Source organism: Thalia democratica, chromosome 2 (assembly GCF_965202585.1).
Source record: "Thalia democratica chromosome 2, ktThaDemo2.hap1.1, whole genome shotgun sequence".
Taxonomy (NCBI): Eukaryota; Metazoa; Chordata; class Thaliacea; order Salpida; family Salpidae; genus Thalia; species Thalia democratica.
Genome location: NC_139166.1, coordinates 44,716,000 through 44,739,957, shown reverse-complemented (window position 1 = coordinate 44,739,957; position 23,958 = coordinate 44,716,000). Strand labels below are relative to the sequence as shown.

The following is a 23,958-nucleotide window of genomic DNA, read 5'->3' as shown; positions in this document are numbered from 1 at the left end:
ATTGTTGTTATCAACATCAACAACTGATGTATTGTATTGTTTGTAGCATTTCTTATAATTGATTTAATTTAAATTAAAAATTATATTACCCAGTAGTTTTTGTGAGTTTTTGGTTTAAATAAATGGTTGAAATACCTTGTTGTTCTTAAAAGTAAAACTTTTTGAATAATGTTAAAATAGATATATTTCATAAGGGGCATACGAAATAATACTGTAACTTTAAACATAAAACCAGTGTTATTATTGATTGATATTGCTATATATAATACGTAATGATGTAATTAACTATAAAAAAAATACAATATAAAATTTATTTATATTTAAAAATAGTTTTACAATAATTTTGACAACATTTTAATAGTTTTAAAATATTGTTTATTTATTAAGTATTTCATAATTGAACAATGTAATTATTGAGACACTGTTGTAGAAAAGTTTAAAATATTTTAACAAAATGGATACAAATCAGCCACAAACACCTTCACTTGCTTCTCCTAATCTTATAGGTGCCATGGAGCTTCAAAGTCAGCAACAAGCTGCAATGAAACAGGTAAATTAAGTTTTTATATCTTTTGACTTTTATAAGTCTTAAAAAACTATTTAGTGAATATTTATTTGATTCATTATATAATGTGCTACATTGTAGTTACACCAATGTTGGTATAAAGGTTCAGCTCTGTATAAGACAGTCTCTAAAAGTAAGAATAGTTAAAGTTATTTTTTTATCTAAAAAAAATTATACTGTCAAAGATATACAGATAATAAATATTTAATTTTTTAGTTTGTATCTTTTGTAACTGTTGCACTTTTCAGATTTAACCTGCAAAGTTACTTGATATTTTATTAAGCTGTTAAGAAGTTTGTGTTAGGTAAGATAATAATATATGAAATGAGATGAAATTGCAAAGACAAGGTGTACTCTCAACTTTTGTTTATGGTTACTTGAAATAAATAATTCTAAAAACTATTGAATATTTGTCTTAATTATAAATGTCATGCTTGAGTTTTTTAATCAATTAAATTAGAAACGGCAACTCTGCTCTTCTATAGGCTTTAATTATACTTTTAATATATACTTTAGTCTGTTATAAATTAATTTAAAATTCACACCTAAACTTGACAAAAAGTGATTAAAAGTGTAAAGCACTTTTTTTAATGTTTATTTAACTTTAAAGATCTTTAACTTAGCTAGCAGTTGCTTATTACTGTACTGTAAAATCAAGTTAGTTTTTGAGATATGAGGGTACAAAGTCATAGAGCTCAATAGGTTCCTTACGGAAGGACTAGAGTAAAAAGATAGAAAAAGACTATTTCATTAAACATCTATCTCTTCTACAGTTTTTTAGCAATTGTTCTGAAACTTTCTCAGTTAGATTTTAATAAATAATAAACTTTTCCATTGTAGAATTTTAAGAATTTTGGTCATAGAATCTTAAAATTTTATATTTAGTTAAATTTTTACAATGAGACTTTTATAATTATGCAAGGAACATATCCTGAAAATGTGAACTTGATTAAACAAAAAATAAAAGAGAAAATAACTTTTTATAAGATTTTTAACTTTCTGAGAAGATGAGTAATGATAAATTTTTCCACCAAATGTTTTTATAGAATTTTTTTTTACATATATGACGATATCTCAAAAGTTGATCAATTTTTTCTTTCTTCTCTGAAAAGTATCTAATTATAGCTTTCATATAAGGTCTAATGTTAATTTTTATTAAAAAATTGGACTCCCCTACGGCCTTAATATAAATTTGATCAAAATGTCTTTAAATTGTTTTACATTCATGTTCCTTCTTAATATGTAAATGGTGCTTCAATGCGTATAGTAAGAATCCTGAATTTTTTATCATTCAGCAGAAATTCAAGATCTATAAACGAAACAACCTTATGTTTTATAATTATTATATGTCAATAGTAAATTTGAAGTTTATTCATTATAAATATGCTTAATAATAATGCTTAAATACAATTCTTTAGCTTTTTATTTTGTTAACAACCTTTCAAATTGTAACTGATGTATATGTCAACTTAAATTTACTTAATTTAACTTGTTATATTTTATAACAGGCTGCTAGAAGAAACTTTCAACCTCCTACACCTCAAGCATCAGGTATTTTTATAGTTTTGCAAATACACCTTTAAACTTTGCTTAAATTAGTTTTTTTTTTCTAAAAATGTTTAATACTATGCTATTCATGGATAAAATAATTTAAGTTATAAATAAAAGGAACTTTACGTAATAGGGCTTCAGCAACCTTCATCTGTCCGGTCTGGACCTCTTCCAACACCAAGCCCTATGGCTCCTCACTTTGGAGTTGGGCCTCCACAGCTACAGTAAGTAAAAAAAAATAATAATAAAATTTTCTCTTTTACTTGCAAATTTTGTAAATTGATAAAAGGAAGTTTTATTTAGTGAGACTCAGAAAACTTTTTTTGTTTGTGTTTTTACTTGTGAGAATTATATTAAATATGATCAAAATAAAAGTTTTATTGAGTTTATTACTCCATAAGTGTGAATCTTTCTAGTAGTTTATTGTCTAACTCTCAAAATAAAAATATTAAAGACTTACAATTTAAGAGTATGTCTATAGTTTTTATAATTGAAAGTTGACAAAGTTGTAACAAAAACAAAATATGTTTGCATATAAATTAATTTATAATATCATTTTTAATACAATATTTTTTGAAGCTATTTTAAATTTTTTTAAAGTGAATTGTAAAACAAAGTAAAACAATACTATCTAATTAAAACAGCTTTTTTTTTGCATTAAGTTAAATTTATATTTATTTACATAAGGAATTAGGGTTGTTTTGTATAAAACTATATCAAAATACCTCATCTGTTTAAAGTATGCAATGTTTTAAAAACAAGTAGTTGTTAGAAAAGTATACTTACATATTAAATTTCTTTATATTGCATTACATTTTATTATGTACGTACCACTTCTCTTCTTAAAATTAAATCTATTGTGGATGTTTTCTCTGATTTGTTGTATATTCTTTAAGTTGTTAAGCCTGTAAAATGTTATATTTTCTAACTATTTTATTAAAATAATAATAAAAATATCATAAATAATAAAAACTTAAATTCAAAATAACTTTAATACAGAAACATCGTATCAACAGTTAATTTAGACTGCAAGTTGGACTTAAAAAAGATTGCACTTCATGCTAGAAATGCTGAATACAACCCAAAGGCAAGTTACTCAAAGAATTATTTTTAATAAATAATAAAAGTTTTTTAGTTAACAGGTACAAAAATATAGCTTTCTCTATAAAAATTGATGCACTAAAAACATTTTAATGTTTTTAGAAATAAAGTGAAGTTTGTTTCGTAAAATGTTTGTTTACATAATGAAGAGATAAAAAATTTTAATAATTAGGCATTTTTGACTAAGTAAAATAAAAAACGAAAATTAATAAGAAACAATATCTTTTTTCTTTACTTGTTTTATTTTAGTAACATTTTAAATCTTTTAAATGACTGAATTGAATAAAAGTTATAGTTAAGATTATTTAATTAAAGCTTGTTATTGTTTAAGTTGAGTAAAACTTAAATTTACAATTTCTTAATATTTTAACCTCTCAACTGTAAGTTCTATTTTTCCTCTTATTTATCATATATTTTACTCACTTATAAAAAATCCTTCTGCTTTTATAATAACACTAACGTTATGCACTAACACTTAGCTGTAAATCAAATTGTATTTTATAAACTGGAAATTAAATTTAGTTTCAATTATTTACGACCTGATACTATGTTCTACAGCGTTTTGCTGCAGTCATAATGCGAATAAGAGAACCTAGAACCACAGCTCTGATTTTCAGCAGTGGTAAAATGGTGTGCACTGGAGCGAAAAGTGAAAATGAATCTAGATTGGCGGCAAGAAAATACGCTCGTGTCATTCAAAAACTCGGCTTCCCCGCAAAATTTATAGACTTCACTATCCAAGTAAGTTTTATTCTACATACTGTTTAAAAAAAAGAAACAGATAGTTGATTTTTTTTTGGCATTAAAGGTGTAACAGCATGCGCATGCTGTTACAAAGGTTTTAAAAATGAGGTGATACTTGCCCATGGTGGACTTTTTTACAAGCAAAATTTAAAATAAAACTAGAGCAACTAGTTTGTAAACTTCTTGTTTTAAACAGTATATGTTACACAGTTTTTGAGTACAAAGTTGCTTGTTAAATTTAGTAATCATGTTTTTAAAAAAATGGTTATAGAATGTATTTTGCTACTATTTTTCTTTCTACTTATTCTCCTTAAAAAAATAGCTAATTATTTTTTATATCTGAATTTTGTGCTTAGGTTCAATGATCTTCGATATTTTAGTGTTTCTTTAAGTTAAAAATTGTAGAATAGTTAAACTGTAGCTCATTTTAATGTTCATGTATAATTGTTCATGTATACATATAAATTTTTATTTATAGATAAAAGAAGAGTAACATCAGTTTTGCAACACACGTAGATAACTTTGGTGTAAATTCTCTTTTAGAAACTCTAGCTAGTTTTTTTTCTTAATTTGATTAAGTTAAGAATGCTTTCATTTTTATTTAAGTTATGTTCTTATCGTTAACTTATCTTTAAAAATGTGAATTAAAATAATATACGTATAAGTATATAAAAGTCAAAGGTAAAAGTGAATTTAACAATACATAAGTACTTATAATTACAATGCAACTAAAAAAAAAAAATTAAATCTATTAGAGTAATAAATGCTTCAAAAAGATCTGCTATTTCTGAACACTTAGTAAATAACCTTGATTGTGCTAGTAATTATAATTTAAAAAGATTTAAAATTGTTAAAAAATGTTTTCACATTTCGGATTTAATTAAACTTGAGGCTATTGTATTTTATTAAGAAAACCTAAGTTATGTAAACATAAAGATTTTGATTATACTGTTTCGTTGTTTTCTTAAATTGTTTTATAAGTTGTTGCTCTGTTTTATTTTATTTTTTATTATTATTTTTTTTTTTTAGTTGCATTGTAATTATAAGTACTTATGTATTGTTAATTACTCTTTGCTTTATTATTATTAATTACGTTGATTGCATTTCCACTATATAAGTTAAAAGTGAATTTTGCCAGAGGCATAAAATGTTTATTAAAATTTTTGTACTAAGTTCAAGTTAGTTTGTAGTATTTCAGGTTAGTCTTTTTGCGAATAAAAATGACAACCCTGAACATTCTTCAAATTTCAAAAATAATACTTTCTAAAATATATCTTAGATAACATTTTTCTTATAAAAAACTGCCATTCTCTAGTTAAAGATAAATATACATAAAGCAAAATGATTATTAAATAAAGCTTCATATTATTTATTTAAGTTTAAATAATAAATTTATAAGGCACAATCGTGTTGATAAATAAATATTTAGCTTAAAAAGTTTGATTAGCTTTTAAATTTACAAATAATAAAATTTTTGTATTGTGGTATTGGTGTGAAAACGTTCAATAGTCTCTGTCTAAACTGTATGTAGCCTTTTATAAGTCGTGTGCCAATTTAATTAAAACTTTTTTTTTTCAACCGGAATTTGTACAGTAAAGTCTTCCTTGGGCAGCAGTTATTTAAAATAGTAGAGCCAATCAATAACTGAAAACTGTTTTTAAGTTTAAACTTGATGAAATAAGATAATAAAGCTTCAGTAATTAAAAATAGTCAAACTAATAGCTTTATTATAAGTTTTTACTACATAAACTATTTTTTTAAATGTTTTAAGATGAAAATAAATCGCGTGCTTCAGTTTGCTGATTTCTGGTCTATATCATAGATAAAATTGTGTAATGTTATTTTACAGATTTCAGACACTTTCTACTGCTTAACAAAGTTAATAGTAAATTTTAAAATATAAGGAATTAAAGTTGGCATAATCAAAAGGAACCTACAGAATGCGCAAATTTAAAAGTGAAAGTACTTTTCTAAAAATATCTCTTCCTTAAGTTTTTTATTTTGTTTCTATTCTACAGAAATTAACTTTAGTTTGAAGTGTTTATAAATATTTATGTTTAACAGAACATGGTCGGATCAGTAGATGTTAAGTTTCCAATCAGGTTAGAGAACTTGGTAATGACGGAGCACGGTCAATTCTCCAGGTATTTAAAATTGATTTTCTTTATATTTTAACCGCATTAATTTAAGCTGGTAAATTTATCAATGTTTCTTTGTAAATTGTTAAAAGAAAAAAAAAACTTACATTTTTCAACAGCTACGAACCTGAGTTGTTTCCTGGACTTATATACAGAATGGTTGAACCAAGAATCGTTTTGCTAATCTTCGTCTCGGGAAAAGTTGTTTTAACAGGTTATTTGAAATTTCGCTTTGCAATTTGCAGACTGTTCTTTTGTATATAATAGTTTGATTTAAATGGTGACTTAATTGTAACTTCTTAGAAATAAAATTTTTTTTAGTCATCTAGTTTAAATAGATAGGTACTTAAAATAATTTATCTTTTGTAACAAAAAACTTAGTTAGCTAAACTTGTACTTAGTTAAAAGATTTACTAAGTTTAACTAAAATTGAATAATCTTATTTCAGAAAAATTAAAACTTATAATTTATTTTCCCAAAAGTTAGTTTTGTATTAGTGTAAATGAAACTTTTTGCTTAATAACAAATATTTAATTAAACAAAATTGGTTTTAAGTAATAAATGTTTCTTAAACAACTCACTAAAGTTAAAAAAACTATTTTGTGTTGATACAATTCTTTTAAATAATGTAAAATATTGTACTTCTTTAACTGCTCAATAAGTTGTCTTTAAAAAAATATTTGGTGTTTGTTTTTAGCATATTTTGATGCTTATCTTTTTTTTAACTAAAATTAGTTTAAACCGTGATAAGTTAAATTTAATTACAAAGTTTTTGTTTATGTATTTTTTGAATTTGATTTTGTTATACTTAATTTTTTTTTTGCTTTATTTGTTATACTTTTTTATGATAATAAGCTACCTAAAAAAGGAATTTGCATTGTATTTACATTAACTAAGCAACTACTAAATTAAGAATATCCAATTATCAAAATCAAGTAATTCTTTACCTATGTAAGGTAGCAAATACTATATATTAATATTAAAAAATATAAAAATGACAAGTTATATCAGTGTTGGCACTAATCTACTAAGCAAATTCAAACTTTAAAAGAAATATATATGTTTATATATAACCGAATTCAAAATTTGTATTTTTGCAAAACACTTGCTAGTTTTACCTATTTATTTACACGACCATTGATTGAAAAAAAAATATTGTATTGATTTCAGTTATATATTTTTTTTGTAGTATTTATTTAAGCTCGATCATTAATTTGTTTTTATACTTTACTGTTATGACTACTTAACTAATGTTCAATGTTAAACTCCGTTTAATTTATAGTCATTCAGATTAATTTTTCTTAACTAAAATAGTATTTTTTGCTTCAAAAAGCACAACCTTTTTATAGTCTATATTTTAAAGTATTTTTTATGTATATGTTGAAACAGCTAAAAACATATATTTTCTTTATTAGTTATGTTTAAAAATCCTAAATAACTTATTAATATTGTTGCAGATCTAAATGTAAATCTATATTTTTGTGATAAAAATAAGTTATGATTCTGATTATTTAAAAGTAATCAAACTAAAATTTTAACTTAATATGATTTTTACCTTATTCTAGATAGTAAATTAATTTGTTTTCAGGAGCCAAAGTAAGATCAGAAATTGACACCGCATTTACAAGAATATATCCAATCCTAAAACAGTTTAAGAAAAAGCCATGATTTATAATTACATTCCTTGGTTTATTTTTATACAGCTAAATTCGGTTATGTTGTTTTTGCACATTCTGTTATGTAAGAAAAAAACATCGAATTTTTTGTTTAAAGTTTAGAAAGTTCTTTTTGGTGTTTTTAGTAACTATACCTTACAGAGATCAATGAAAAAGCAAAATAAATAGAATTGTCAAAAAAAATTATAGCGAGTTTTTTATGTATTTCTTTATTAATAAAAATAGCAGTATGCAATTCATATTTGTTTTTTTATAGATTATATTTTATTGGTATAGTTATTGATGTAGCAATTAAAGCTTAACGTATTATCAATCTTGTTATAACTAGTTTTGCAAATTCAAATAGTTCCACTTACGCAAGGTATTTAGTCTATTTAAGGAATTTTTAGTAATATCTGAACAACAGACAGGTTTTTTCTGTGTTTTATGTATTTATACGGTTATATACAAAACGTAGTTAATAGTGGTTTTTATTACTAAGGTGATTCATAAGTATTTTTATTTTTTATTTTGATAGGTTAGAAAAAACTATTTAAATAATAATCAAGGAAATAAGTAATGTAAGCATTTGTAAAAATTAGTATTAAATCTCTAATTAAAAAACTTAATACTTTAAGTTTATTTTAAATTTAAAGCAATTTTTCCAAACAGTTTTTTTTCAAAGCAAAATAGTTAGACAATATATGTAATTTGAAACGCTTCGAAAATTTTTAGTATTAGTTTTGACTTTGTATTCAACGTTGTGTAAAATATAAAAAAAATTTAGCCTTTAAGTTATTTTAAAAATTTTTATTAAAAAGAATCTTTACATTACTTTATTTTAAAGCTTGAAAAGTTAAGACGAAAGGAAACTTTAAGAAAGTTATCACATCTAGTCGAAAAGTTTTTTTTTTCTTGTTCCATATGAGAAACTAAAATTAGATAGGGTTACCAAAAACCTGGACTTTTGAAACAAAAATTCTGGAATTTTAAAGATATTCTTCATGTAAAGTAAAAAATTTCAATAAGTTACGAAAAATCTATCACAAAGACAAAAAATTTTTGTTTCTTTAGAAAAAGTTATTATTAAAAAACACATTTAAAGTAGCTTAACAGTATCTTTTCAATGTTGTTATACTATTTAAGACAGTTTTTACCTTTAATTATAAGATAAACAAAAAAATTGACTAAAATAACTTGTTTTTGAAAACCTGTAGAAAATTTCAGAAAATCTGGAGGAAATTTACAAAAACTTTTGGGAGCCCTGATAAGAGTATATTTTTAAATAAAACTAGCTAACACCAAAGTGTGTTTAAAAATAATGTTAAAGATAGTTCAGTTGCGAAAGATATATGAAGTTAATAAATATAATGCACAATCAAAGTATGGAAGAAAATGTAAACTTGAAATGATTTTAAAGTTCACTTGTTTTAAATAAATGAAACAAAGTTACGATTAGAAATGGGCAACGCACGGGTCGGATACAATAAAAGCTTCTGACACGCGGCGTAAAAATTGTTTATGTAAATGCAATACAGAGATCATAAGATTTTTTTTAGATTTGATTATAGTTAATATTGTGCGTTAAGGTGCAACTGGTGACCCTAAAAATTTTTTTTAAAGTTGAACACCGTAAAATTTTCCAGCGTACCAAATCATAAATAAAACTTAGCGCGAAAATAAGTAAGCTTCTGGGCTGTTAACAATTTTTAGCTAACGACATTTAAAATTTTACTATATCGGTAGTTTTGTAAAGGCAAAACGAGGGGACCTAAACTTTTGTTTTTCATAAATTAGTTTAGTTTTTTAGATTTTTATTTTAGCTTTAAATTAATTTTTACAGTTATTTTTAAGATTGAACCATTTAAAAGTTCGATATGTTACTTATGGTAGAAGCAAACTAGAACGGAAAAAAAAAAGTTTTTAAAATTTGTCACCTACAGTTTTTAAGCAATCATTTTAAACAAAAAAAAGTTTAGACTTAATTATATAATAAACAGTTTTTTGTAACAAATAAAAATATTTAAAAAAGTTCTATGATTATTATAGAAAAGAGAAAAGTTTTTAAGACTATGATATTTTGACGAAGCTAAAAAGTAACGACATCCATCAAGCATTCGCCATATTTCATTGTATTACTATTTAAATAACTAAGGCTTTTTACTCAGGATTTATTCATTGCTTGAGAAAATTAAAAATAGTCTAGTAGCTGCTTACAAGCTAGTTTTGAAATTTAATATTTAGAAACTTATGTAATCTTACCAGAGGTTAGCGTTTTATTGCAGGTTATTAGTCAGCTGTAAGTACCTAAAACTACTATAAATGATCATGTAGGAGCACCATTTCTAAGAAGGCTTATTGCTTACAAGCTCATTTGCCGTAAATGTATTATAAATCTTCAAAACAATTTTTGTTTTCCTAATTAAAAATATTTTAATATAAGTTTTATACAAGATAGCATACAAACGTAAGAATGATAAATCACCAAGTCTATCCTATTTAAATAAAAATGGTTACCGACAGTCAATATTTTTTCAATTACTTCTTTCTTATGATTCAAAACTTGTTTTAAAAGAAGTGTGACGGCTCATTATAAAAATTCTGGTATAGATCTGTAAAATTACAGGACTTAAATATGATTTGAAAAAGATACCAGAGCATTGCAGGTCAGTGGTAAAAATTAATAAAGAAAAAGGTATAAACTTAATAGAATAAATGCCCTTTTGCCCAAAAAGTTCTAAAAAGACAATGAAAAAAGCTTAAAGAACCTTTTCTACCTCAAAAAGATAAATAAGTCATCAAAACTGACTTGTAGTATCTTTAAAGAATAAAAACTGACATAGTAGCTAGTTATAACCCTTAGACAAAGTCATTATCAGTAGAATTGACAAATGCAAACCAAAAGTACGGAAGGAAGTCTCAAAATCATCTTGCGAATCAGTGATAGTAAGTCAAAAACAAATTTCTAAAAATTTACAACAAATGAGTTTGTAGAAAAGTGATAAATCTTTATTTAAATAAAACTGTTTGAACAGAGTTTACAGTAAGGTATTTGACACTACGAGCTGCAATGAGCCTGCTGCGTTTACTTGCAATTCATATTTTGAAGATTGAATATGTAGTTTAGTAAACAAAATGACCATAGTTGGATTTTCGAAATCAAGCATAAAATTGAATAACTCTCTTTAGTTCCATTTATTATTGTGATTGCTGTTGATAAAACCTAGATATTGAGAATTAGACCTTTATTATTTAGTAAAAACTGCATGCGAGTTTATTAGTGTATTTTTATGGTTCAAAAATAAGAAGTATTGATTAAACAATATTTAATTGTTTTATAGTTTTTTAAATACTTTATAGCTAACATTATTAAAAGTTTTTAAGTATTTTTCACTTAAATTTAAATTGATTTTAAGTTTAATTTATTATAAGTTATTTATAAAAGAAACGTGTATTTTGAAATAATGTTCTTATAGTATTATTTTTTTGGTTCTTTTATATAATAGAAACATCACCCAAACTGTCTTGTCTGATTTATATAAAATAATCTTAAATAGAGTATAGTATTTATTAGATAACGAAAAAAGCTCTAGAAAAAGATAAATTTAAAATATAAAAGTGTTTTTATTCTCTTTTAGTTTGCTTCTACCACAAAAAATATATTAAACTTTTTTACTTTTATTGTTTATGTCTTACAAAATAACCCTTAATAAAAAACTAAATTAAATAACTGATTAAAGTAATTAAACTTAGTTATTTGTAGAGCTTAAACTAACTTATAAAAAAAAAACGTTTGATCCTTTGTTATCTTAACAGAATAATCGATATCGTAAAAATTTCATATGTTATTAACTCAAAGTTATTAACAGCTATGAAACCTTTTTTTAAATACTTTTCTTTATGATTTTCCTTGCTAAAAAGATTTTTTAAGCTTAACTCCAATGTCGGGGCAACGGATGCACCCTAGTGTATAGTAATGCTTTTCAATTTTTTTTTTATCATTTTAAATTACTTCTTAAAATATTAAACGAAATTATATAAAAGTTACTTCGCCGCTATATTTGATTAACAATTCCGGCCCGCAATTTTTTTTTCTTAAAAGTCTGGCGCGCCGAAAAAAAAAGCTCATTCGTAATTTTGACCAGTGGTTGGCAGTCTTATCTAAGCAACGGTCCAGTTTTCTTAGAAAAAGTTTCTTTCCAGGCAGCATTTACTTATACAAGCTGTTGTATTCAACAAATACATACTACTTAAAACTAAAACTATAAGAAAATAAGCAGTGATAGAGCTTTTGTAACTAATAAATTATTTAACATTAAAATTTTAAGTTTTACTTCAAAGGCTAAAACTTTATTGAAAATCTAAGTATTTTTTAGCTTAGAAGTACTGCATAGCGGGCTGCATATTTTTGAATTTTTAGACTGCATTTTAAAAGTGGGCCTACTCTTGGATAGAAATAAGCAATTTTTTTTTCAGAATTGCATATATTTGAAAAAATTTCTCGCACCTAAAATCATTAAAACCATCTTAAGTAGTCAGTGTCTTCTAGTTCAGTGCTTCTGAACCTTTTTTTAGTGGCGGAACCCTTTTCCAAAGTTCAACTTTTCCGCGGAACCCCTAATTTAATTTTACGTAAAATGTTTAATGTAATATTTCCTGCAAAAAATAAAAGAATTTCAGTGAAAAACGAAATTTTTTGCAAAACTATACCATTGTTAGAAATCATATCAATTGTAATAGTATTAAGTCGAGTCAAACTCAAAGTGCGCCAGAGGCAATATGTTTTTTATGATTCTATAATAAATAAACTTAAACAAACATGATTAATCTCAACGTCATAAAAATAATTCCTTGCATAATAAAAACAAAATGAGAGCTACAAACAATAACGAAATAAACATGAACCTAATCGAATTCACAGATTACTTTAAAAAACGGGTAAGATGCCTAACGAAAAATAAATAAAAAACATTTAGTGCGAAACTTGAACTTGTCTCTTAGCAACAAGCATGTCAATGCGCGGCTGGATTTTGGATAAACTGTGACGGAGACAGGCAGATAAGGTTGGAGTCAGCATACAGTCCCTTTGCTTCGTTTTAATGTTTGTTACATGCGAAAAGCTGGACTCGCAAAGATAAGTGGTGGTGAATGGTTAAGAAATTTTACTGCACGCTTTGCTAAGACGGGGTACTCTGAAATTGCACATATCCAAAAACCTAAAAGCTCCTTTCCTTTGAAACTCAATTTTAAATTACTATCTTAAGATAGTTGCAGCAATCCGTTTTCTGTATCTGTAGGAAGATTCACTTCTTCTGAAGCAATATCACACATAAAAGGAATCAAAATCCATAAATTTCCGATGCAAACATCTTCAGGAAAATATTGTTTAAATTTTAATAACAAAAGATCAAGGTGGTTGTATATTTCGTCAGAGAAGTTGAATTCTATGCATTTTTCAGGGGCCTCATCAAACCGGTGAAACATCGCAAAACTACCATTGCCAACCTTTTTCTTCCAAAAGTTAATTCCATTTTTAAACGCCTCAATCTTGTCTGTCATGACAAAAATGGAATTTTGCTTCCCTTGCATGCTTAAGTTCAAAGCGTTCAATTCTTCGATAATATCGGTGAGATAAGCTAGTCTGGCAAAAAAAAACATCATCTTCAAATAACTTCACTAATTCTGAGCCTTCATCTTTAAGAAAGGTGAACACCTGCTTCTTTAATTCAACGACACGAACCAGTGTCCGCCCCTTCGACAGCCAGCAAACTTCGTTGTGATAAAGAAGTCGCAGATGGTCAGCATCTAAACTTTCACAAAGTTCTTTGAATCATCTGGCCTTTGTGTCACTTTTCTTTATAAAATTAACAGTTTTAATCGACGCTGAGAGAACTTCTTGTAAACAAGAAGGAAGATGTTTTGTTGCCAAATTTTCTCTGTGTAAAAAACAATGTATCCATTTAGCTTCAACTGCTTTATCCTTCATTTTCCTCACTACACCATTTTTGGACCCAGTCATAGACGCTGCACCGTCAGTGCAAATGCCGACACATTTATTCAACTCTAAACCCTTGCTGATGAAATAATTTTCGACACATTTCATTACTTCAACAGAAGTTGTTTTTGTGGGTAATTCTCCACAAAATAATATATCTTCGTTGAATCCTTCCTGCCCACAATATCTAACAAAAACGAGTAACAAGGCTTTGCCGCTTACGTCAGTAGACTCGTCTAGTTGCTCAGCATAACATAGGTTTATGACAACTTTTATGTGTTCCATTTTTTTTAAGTTTTATGATTTATGTTTTTTTTTTCTTTCAAATTTATTTCTTAAATTTCGAAAGGCTTTGCGGAACCCCTGAGAGGCGTCGCGGAACCCTAGGGTTCCTTGGAACCCCATTTCAGAAGCACTGTTCTAGTTGATAAAATTCATAGCTATACTACTACGTTAGAATATAAGATCAATCATAAGCATTTTTAGTGTGTTACAAGCTTATATTTGCCTGGTCTTGGCAAAAATAAAATACTCTGAATTTTTTAAAGTACTCTAAAAAGTTTTTTTCTTTTCCTTTAGAATAATATACTTCGTTTAATAATCACTAAAAATATATTTTTCTTCGTAGACTCTATGTTTACAGAACGCTACAAAATAAACTTTTGTCATAACTTAAAGAATACCAAACATTGCAATTTTAAAACGTTTATGCGAAATTTAGGGTGAATATATAATTTATATATCTTTGTACAATAGTACCTAATTTTTTTAACTGGATATATTAATTTAGATTTTTTGATTGTGCAAGTATCAATGTATACTGTGTAGTATTGAAAAAAACCTTAAATTATAATACAATAACTTAATAAAAAATTAAACCAAAACTGCTTATGCTTTTATGTCAACTATAGCACTCAAACAAAACTTTAAATGCTTTGACAAAACAGATCTAGCAGCAGTGCGAAAAGTTTTACTTAAACCACTGAATAGTTTTTTACAAAATTAAATGGTAGGTCATAAGTTAGATAATAGATAACAAATATTAAAGATAAATCAACTTAATATCGTTCAGAGATTTTAAGAAAAAAAAAGATTAAAACTTTTCCAAAAATTTCAAACCTAGCCTGGGTGTGTGATAACTCTATAAATAATTTTTTTAAACAAATTAATGATTTATCTTGATATTTTATCAAATTTTTATATATCTCAATTGATAATACCACATCAAGTTTAGTTTGTTTATTGATTTAATTTATATTCAACAAATTTGTTTACAAAAAGGATTAGTAATTTTTTGCTGTTAATTGTTTAACTTTATGATAATAAAGCTTTAAAAAAGTTTGTTTTTGTTTGTTTGTGTACTCATTTTTATATTGATTAAATAATACCTATAAAGAATATATTCAAATACTGACTGTTACACTAAAAATGATAAAATGCTACTAGTTTATCTCAAAAAAATTTCAACACAACAATCAATTTTAAATAAAGCTATTGTTGTAGTCAAACCTTAACGCTACACAGTTTTCCACATACTACGACTAGTTTAGAATTAAAACATATTTAAAGCTTTTTTTAGGTCGTTAAAAGAACTTGGGCTTACTTAGGCTCGTTTGAGTTTTTTGCTTAACACTAGGCTACTTTTTATAATTTGAAATTTTTTGTCAAAACTCTACAAGTTTGTTTTTTCTATACATGTTTGAATTTTGGAGTTTTTTAAAAGTTTGTTAAAATGGAATTTTGTCTAAAGTAAAGCTTTCTGAAACTCTGTCAGTTTAATTTACTTTTAAAGGTTTTTATAAAGACTATTTTTAAAGTTATTTAGGACTATTGTTATCTAAATAACTCAGGCTGTATATCTCCAGGACAAAAACATGATAAAAAAAGCTTATTATGCCAAAAAAAATAAAAAAGAATCACTTTAGTCGTTTAGTTTCAGTGGCAAGATTTATTTTATTTTTTTGTTATTAATCTACTTAAAGATATAATCGCATGTACTATTATACCAAGATAAAACTAATGTAGACTTATTACATAGATGAATTTATGATCAATTATTTATCAATAATATCAATAGAAATCATGCGTTATAGCTTACAAAAAAAAAGTACAAGTTTATGTTATACTAAATATTGAAAATGCGTGTTTAAAACATAATAATCAACATTACTTACATAAAGTTACTACTAACATGAAGTTAGTATAACTTAATTTTATCAATTTAAAACAAATTTAGGCTTAAAATGACGAGTCTAACTCTTTCGTACTACAGTATTCTTACATTAGTCATTTGTAGTTATTATTTAATAAAAAGTCGCTAAAATAAAACTTACTTGACTCCTACAAAACTAAGTTAATATAATTAAAACATTTTTTGTTATTTTTATCAAGCTAAAAGCTGATACGAAATGTTATTATTGTAAAAAAAGTTTATAAAATCAAAAAAACATCTACATTTACAAATATATAGCTATATTAAATGTATGTATGTTTAAAAAAGTTACCATCCTATCATTAAGCCTTAGCTTGGATAACTAATACATAAAATTAACTTTAACGTTAAATTAATAAAGTACTTTAAGATTAATTTAAGATTTTGTTAACTTCATAGGAAGGAGTATTAGCTGTGCCCATAAAATAATAAAAAGTTAAAAAAAATATTTAGGCTCTACCTTTTGATAAAACTAATTTGTTTTAGTTTTATTTACGAGTAAAAAACAAAATACACAAATTAACGACTCGTCAAACACATTTTCAATTAAATCAGAAAGAATTGATTAATCAAAGTATATAAAAATAAATAATATTCTACAATCTACAATTTGTTACAAGTGGTTCTCACAGCACCCGTTATTTTGTTATAAACGTTACAAACACATTCAATCGATGCATTCTTCATCTGTAGAATGTCTCGGTAAATGTTTGAAGCAAGTTCATCAGCCTCGTCATAAGAGAAGCTAGCACCTAATAAAACAATTTTTATAAAACCTCAGTGAACTGTCATGATTTTTATTGTTATGTAATCGTTAAAATGTACAAATAAGTCTAAAAAAATCTTAAATTTAGTAAGTACTAAATATTTGAACTTAAGTTTATCTATGTAATACTTGTTTTTTTTAATATATCACAATTAATTTTTTGCATTTAGTTAAACAAAATTTCCTTTGAATTTTGGAACTAAGCCTGAAATTGAAAGAGTTTAGCTTGTTTTTTTCAAATCTTAGAGTTTAATAAACTTTTCTTAGACCGGCCTAAGCTATGTTAAATTATAATGTTTTAAATTTTACCTCCTGTAGATGAAAAAAGTTTGTTTGCAACGAGTGCTTCTTGTTCTTCAGATGCCACACTGCTCATCATGTACATATTTGTCAAGCTCGAACTCACTAAAAGAGGATCAACTCTAGCGATTGCTCCAATTTTCTAAAAATATTTAAATTGTGCTGTTAGTTTTTTACAAAAAATGCTTTAATAAAGATGAACACAATTAAAAGTTGTATTAAAATAAGATATTTAGCAACTTACAATATAACTTATCTATTATCAAAAGAAAAAGTTTTGTAATGTTTTAATCAATTTACCATTAGACTTAGAAATTACCTAAAAAATCATTAAAATAAACATAAAATAATGTATTTTGCTTAATTTGCGTTAAGTTGATTTTTAGCTATAAAAAAAAGAATATGTTATTTTAAATAGATTCGCATCGGTGCAAATAGAAATGATGCTTAAATATATTTTTGTTTTAAAATATATAGATTTTTCAATAGTATTCTTAGAATGAAATTTATATTTCTACAACTATGTTATTTTTGTAGTTAATAGTTTTGCTTTTAATATTTTAATAAATTTAAACTTCAGTAATAATAAAACTGCGAGTTAACTACATTACTCTTACCAGGTTTCGGAGTCTACTTAATTAAATAAACTTAAAATAATTAAATCACCTCGTCAGTTTGTTGTGGCGCCACAATAACAATCGTTCTTGAAACACCGTTATGAGCATCGGTAAACGATCTAGTAGAATAATCAACAACAGATGAAATTTGCGAAGATTCGTAGGCTGGCCCATTGAACTTGAGCTCTTCTAGCTTACTAAATAGGTCTGACTTATCGAACGAAACTTCTCTGTAGTTATAGCTGGATAAATGAGGGTCATACAAGTGCAGGTTACCACCAAATGTTACCACGGAGTAAGACAGCTTTGTGGCACCCTGTAAAAAGTTTCGTTTAAGATGCTACAAATATTTTATAACTGATAACGGCTTACATTCACATTTTCTTCTATGTTGTTGACTATACTTTTAATTGATTCAATTGGGTTAAAAGATTCATGATCTTCACTCAAAGATACCAAAAAAGCAATGTTGTTTTCTTTTACTACACTCTTTACTGGATTCACTGAACCGCATGACACTAAAAAATTTAAGAAATAAATTTTGTCTCAAAATCAAAGCAGTTTACACATAAATTAGTTTATAAGTAGGACTATTAGTAAGGAAATCATTTGAAATTTTGTAAAAAAATATTTTTTCAAAAAAAGAAGCAATCGAAAAATTCATTAAATTTAAATGCGTTTTTGTCTTAAAAAAAATTAAATGTAGGTTCGTTTACAACAGAACAAATACAGAAAAACTTTAGATATATTTGCATTTATAAAGTGTAATACTAAACGCCTAAATTTAATAAACTTGTTATCAGTAAAAAATTTAACAGAACTTGTAGCGTTATATAAAAAGAAGTTTCTTAATTTAAGTTTTTATGTTCAAGGTTTAAGCTTATTGAGAAAGGTTTTTTTGAATAAAAAAACAGTTTTAATTCTAAATAAGTACAACTAACATTCTGATTCTACATATAAGCCTAAAAAAGCTTGTTTTTTAATCTATAAAAATGCTTTTCTCATTTTTTTTTGAAGTTTAGCGTATTAGTAATATTTAAAAAGGTCATTAAATTGTATCATATGTAGTTTTTAAGGACTGAAACATTGAACTTACAGCACTTATCGTCTCCATCGACGGGATAACCTTGCTTTCTTAGAGTAAAAGCAAGCATGTCAGTGTAATGGCAAGTTTGACTATGAGTAGTAGCTTCCATTTGACAAGCGCTAATATAAGAGTTTAGCATTCCTTGTGATATTGTACCATCTTCTACGAACTTTTTAAAAGCTGCAAATGCTTCGATACAAGCCGTGTTATCCCCGTTGTAAGATAAATCTATAGTTGGTCTCTGTCAAAAAATTATTATAAAAGTTTTTGTCTCATATCCAGTTTTTACCAGAATTATGTTTAATTATTTTTTACAAACATTATACTTGTTAATTAAAATTTATGTAAAAATGCTTAGATAAAGTTTAAAGAATTTTTTAAAGTGTTTAACCAATGTTTCTTTTAAGATACGTTTGAAACATAAAATATGTTAAAGGTAGTTAAACTTGGAAATATAATTTATTAGCTTATAGTGTAAGGCAAATATAACTGTGTTTAAATTTTTATGATTTTGTATAATTAAATTTGTAATCTTATAGTTTTGAATACTTAATTGAAAGCTACTTAAGAGATAATTACTTTTGTTCTTCTTTTGAATGTCATCTAATGTAACATTAAAAACTATAAAACTTTAATTATATTACTTAATCTTGATATTTTTATCTTTTAAGTATAAGTAAATTTTATATTAAATACATATTCATACTTTAAATATCAATACTTTTGAAATAATGCACAATTACAACTTAAAACTGAAATGTTGTAACAATGTTTGAGTATGATAGAATTAGTTTTACGAAACAAAATATCATGTTGTGTTTAACTTGTTGCAAATCTTGGTGAACAAGTTACAAAAACAAATTAAACCAATTTACACAACTAAACTATAACTTTATCTAGTACCTGTTCATTGTAATAACAACGGCTGTTTCCACTTAGCTCCCATGAGTTAAGAAATTCTTCCTGGTTTGTAGCTACACTTCCATCGGGAGTTATCAACTCAGGAACTTCTGTGTTGTTTAATGGGAACCCGATTGACCCTTGAATGTTGTCAATCTCTCCACGCATCTAAAACATTTTTTTTCTATAAGTAATCACCTTATTGGCTAAAAGAATTACATTTTGAAGTTTACTTCTTATCTATTAAAATAGGAAGAAACTTGTCTGTATGATAATTTTTAGAAAAATAACTATCAAATCAAAATAAATATACATATTATTAGCACAAATTATTATCTAAAATAAAATAAAAATAGTGTGAACTAAATTGTGTTTATAAATGTTAGAACTAGATTAGTGATTTTAGATGTTTTCTTTAATCTAGGTGTACATTTATTAATATCATTACATCTCCATATATAGTGGTGACTCCTGTTTCAGGATAGTATACAAATCTTGCGTGTGAGTGCATTCCCTTGCATTCAATAACGTTTTGATGAGGTTTACTGCAAGTCACAAGTTTAAAAAAGAAAGGAAAATCTATCGGTTCTGCTTCACTGTTTCCATCTTTTGACTTGAAGGCTCGACCATCCATTGTTATTTCTACTGTCTCGTCACCAATCGCTGTAAAGAGAAATTTGTTTAAAATTTTATATTAACGATCTTAGAATGAAAAAAAAATAACTTTTATCTTTTAAAGCTTTTTCCTCTGAGTTGTCTTTAAAATATACTTAAGAGTATTTCACCAACATATTATTTAGATAAAAACAATTATTGAAGTTTCAGAAAGTCGTAAACTGTATTAAAATATCCTTAAAACGTATAGTTCTTACTGTAGAAAGTAGAATCCCGTTTCATAATGACATTTACACTATCTTCCAAAATATCAGTATTGGCCAACCAACTACATTTAGTATTAGGAATAGAAGGGATGTTATGGTAATGACCGTTCATCGTAACAAACTGTCCATTGTCGTGCGTCACAAATGCAGCACCTTGATCTGTTTATAAAGTTTATAATACTTTTCTAATTTCTATTGTTATAAAAATTTAACTGTTAATATTTTTTGTTTGTGAGTTAAAAATTAAATAACAATTGAATTAACAAAAATTTACAGTGAGTTCAATAACGTGAAAAGATTTTGTGTGTCTATTTTACAACTAAATTTGCAACAAAAAAACTTAGCTTCATATATATTTTATCTGCATAAATTTTATTATAAAATCAAATAAAACAGACGTGGTTGTACAAACAACTGGTTGACTAAATCTCTGTAGTATCGTGTGGTGGTACCAAGAAGCTGATTAGCAAAGTTTGCTGGTGTGCTCATTAGTTGGGCAAGAGCTAGTTCACCATAGTATATTTGCTGTAAAAGTATAGATATTATGATTATTATGAAAACTAAGACATTATAAAGGCTGATCGACTAAAACGAGAAAAATTCTCATTACTTATAGTTTAAGATAAAATCTAAATAGTATCATATTAGTATTATAGCTATTTCAGTATATGAAAAATTTTGAATAAGTGTGTACCAATAGTTGAATTTTTATTGAATTTTTATTGAATTTTAATCGAATTTTAAATGAATTTAATTTCTTATTTAAAAAAGTTTGTAAAAAAATGAGTTTATAAAAGTTAATAAAACATATACATTTTTAGCTTTATATGACTTTTTAATACGATAAAAGTTTGTGTTACCTCAAATATTTTTCTTAGTGAAATTTTAATATCAGCAATTTCACCACTTCCTCCGTGAGACTTTTCATCCTTAATGGAAAATTTTTGTACATTTATAGTTAATTAGAAGCTACATATTTTAGTTAAATAAAAAAAAAACTTAGATTAAGTTATAAAGTGATTTATTAGTAAGTTACAGCATATAAAAGTTATTATCACATAAAACTTGTGTGCGCAAATTTTTTAAGAAAACTAATCAAAAAACTTACATCAATTAATAAAAGTAAGGAGCCAATAACACGTTTGGCGAGATAATTGGCTTGCGGAAAACTTTCGAAGTCCATTGAAGTTGGTGAATTAAAAACATTGACAGCTGTTGCATAATTAAATAATTTAATAATTTTTTATGTAAAACTTATCAGAAGTACTTTTTTAAATTTCTTTATACATTTAAAAATTTTTTTTAAGGTTTACAGCTTATTGTCAACAAAACAATGTTTTACTCCTATATTGGGATATAGGAGATCATCGGTTGTTATAAATAAATCTGAAAAAAGATTTTGAACAAAATAAATGGAAGTTATGTAAAAATATTAAGAAAAACAAAATGAAAACCAAATTACTGAGCTTATTGTTTAAAAACTTGAGCTTTAACAAAAACAACACTTAACAATACTAAACTTAAGTAAAAATTCGAAAACTTTGAAATGTCTGATTTAAAAAAAAATACGATAATATACACTTTTTATTTACAAAAAAAGTACTTTGATATTTAGTTTACAGTTATCTTTCCTGGTTGACTAGCTATTTCAATAAATCAAGAATATAAGTACAAAAGAAAACCTTAAATAGTTGTAAAAAATTTTATATAATGTTTTTGATATCGTGATTTTTTTTTAAATCAAGTTTAAAGCCTTTTAAACTTCCGGTATAACTATAAAAATACTGTTTATATTAAAACTTTTATTAATATATACTTTTATTTTTCAATAAATTTCAAAAATAAATGCATTAAAACATTAAAACTTATTTAGATTTAAACATCTCATAAATTGTATGTATTTTTAGTATCAAAGTATTTTTTACTTTGTCAAGTACGTTAAAGTAGTTCAAAAAAAAGTTTTAAAATAACCTGTTAGACGTATCCTTTCTGAAGGCTTAAGCTGTTCTTTCCAAACGTTAACTACCTTAAAACAAAAAAAGTAGTATTAAAAATCCAGATACCTATAAACTTAGACATTTTAATATATAAAATTAAGGATTAGAGTGATTTTTTATCAAAGAAACTGTTTAATTCTAAAAGGCTTTTTTAATAACTCATTCTTCTTCTAATTATTATAGGTAGTTTTAAAATATCAAAATACTTTACTAACTATTAATGAAATTTTGTTACTTAAGTTTATAAGCTTACAACCTCTTTAGAACAATCGGTATTTTGGCAACATTGTTCGATGTAAGTGCAACAATGGTCTTGTTTGCATGAAACTTTACATCTGTCATTTCCACAGTTTGGTCTTTTCAACGGATCGCAAGTTACTTGGTTGTTCCAACACATATAAGTTCCTTTTGAAATAGAAACTCTTTATACATTTAAAACTCAATTTAGTTGAAATCAATTATTTCTTAAACTTTCAAACCTGGTGTAGTAGAACTTAGTACAATTATTTAATAAATATTAACTTTAAAACAGTTAACATTTTAATTTCTAATAAAATTGTTTAGATTTATGTACATATTTTGTTACATGAAACATGGTTGTTTTAATAAAACTTAAAATGAATAACGAGACGTAAATACGGTTTTCGGTAAAACATAATAATAGTTTTAGAACATATAAAAATGTTTAAACATATTAAACTTTTTTCTTATGTTTCTTCTTTTAGGTAATAATTTCAAGCAAAAGGCTACTTTTTACCTGATTTATCAGTAAAGTTAGTGTTCATCTCGCCAAGTAAGCCGGTAGAAGTAAAAACGTCTTGACCCTCAACATCAACAAACTTGAAATTTCCCTCTAAGTTGAATTTGTTATTGTGCATAAAAGTAGATATTTCTAGCTCTCCAGGAGTCTGATCAACTTGGTTCAACGAAAACTTTATTTTCTCATTATAATACGAGGAACTTAATGAGGAAACCTTATTGCTAAGTGTTACAGATTTTTCGCTTCTGTCTACTTCAAAGTTCAGCAGTTGGTTTGATGAACTACAAAGGATAATAAAAAATAGAAGTATACTAAAGTTACTTTTTTTTTTCATTAACCATTACGGCATCATAAGGGTAACACACTTAAGTATAAAATTATAACAAACAATATTTGTAATAAGCATTTTTTCTTTTGGTAATCATAAAATTTGATTACAATTTATAGATTAGCGGTTTTTACCTGTGTCTTATAAACCCATTCAACAGTCTTCCATCGTCGCTTATTTCAGTTTCATAATATTTTTCATGGTCATAAAACATAGATCCCGCATAACAAGGAGAACAAAAATCTTTAGTACTGATAACAAAGCTGTTCAATGCCAATGCGTTAGCTGAATCTGACGGCAATTCAGCGTCGGTGTTTGTGAACTTAACCAAAGTTTGCACATCATTTGTTGATCGGAACCT

The 23,958-nt window shown here is 25.6% G+C and overlaps 2 protein-coding genes across 2 annotated transcripts; one reads left to right on the top strand and one right to left on the bottom strand.

Moving 5' to 3' along the window:
• Positions 1-432: 432 nt before the first annotated feature.
• Positions 433-8,004, top strand: LOC145830159 (uncharacterized). Its single transcript, XM_082938057.1, has 8 exons — positions 433-550; positions 2,074-2,116; positions 2,250-2,340; positions 3,116-3,203; positions 3,776-3,958; positions 6,026-6,105; positions 6,219-6,313; positions 7,688-8,004. The coding sequence occupies exons 1-8, from the start codon at positions 455-457 to the stop codon at positions 7,765-7,767; spliced, it is 756 nt and encodes a 251-aa protein (XP_082794183.1). The 5' UTR covers positions 433-454; the 3' UTR covers positions 7,768-8,004.
• Positions 8,005-13,584: 5,580 nt separating this feature from the next.
• Positions 13,585-14,034, bottom strand: LOC145828604 (SCAN domain-containing protein 3-like). Its single transcript, XM_082936359.1, has one exon. The coding sequence runs from the start codon at positions 14,032-14,034 to the stop codon at positions 13,585-13,587; it is 450 nt and encodes a 149-aa protein (XP_082792485.1).
• Positions 14,035-23,958: the final 9,924 nt, after the last annotated feature.

Coding starts and splice junctions, on each gene's coding strand:
- LOC145828604 (XM_082936359.1), bottom strand. CDS start 14,034: ATGGAACACATAAAAGTTGTCATAAACCTATGTTATGCTGAGCAACTA.
- LOC145830159 (XM_082938057.1), top strand. CDS start 455: ATGGATACAAATCAGCCACAAACACCTTCACTTGCTTCTCCTAATCTT. Junction 2,341..3,115: donor GTTGGGCCTCCACAGCTACA/GTAAGTAAAAAA, acceptor ACTTTAATACAG/AAACATCGTATCAACAGTTA. Junction 6,314..7,687: donor GGGAAAAGTTGTTTTAACAG/GTTATTTGAAAT, acceptor ATTTGTTTTCAG/GAGCCAAAGTAAGATCAGAA.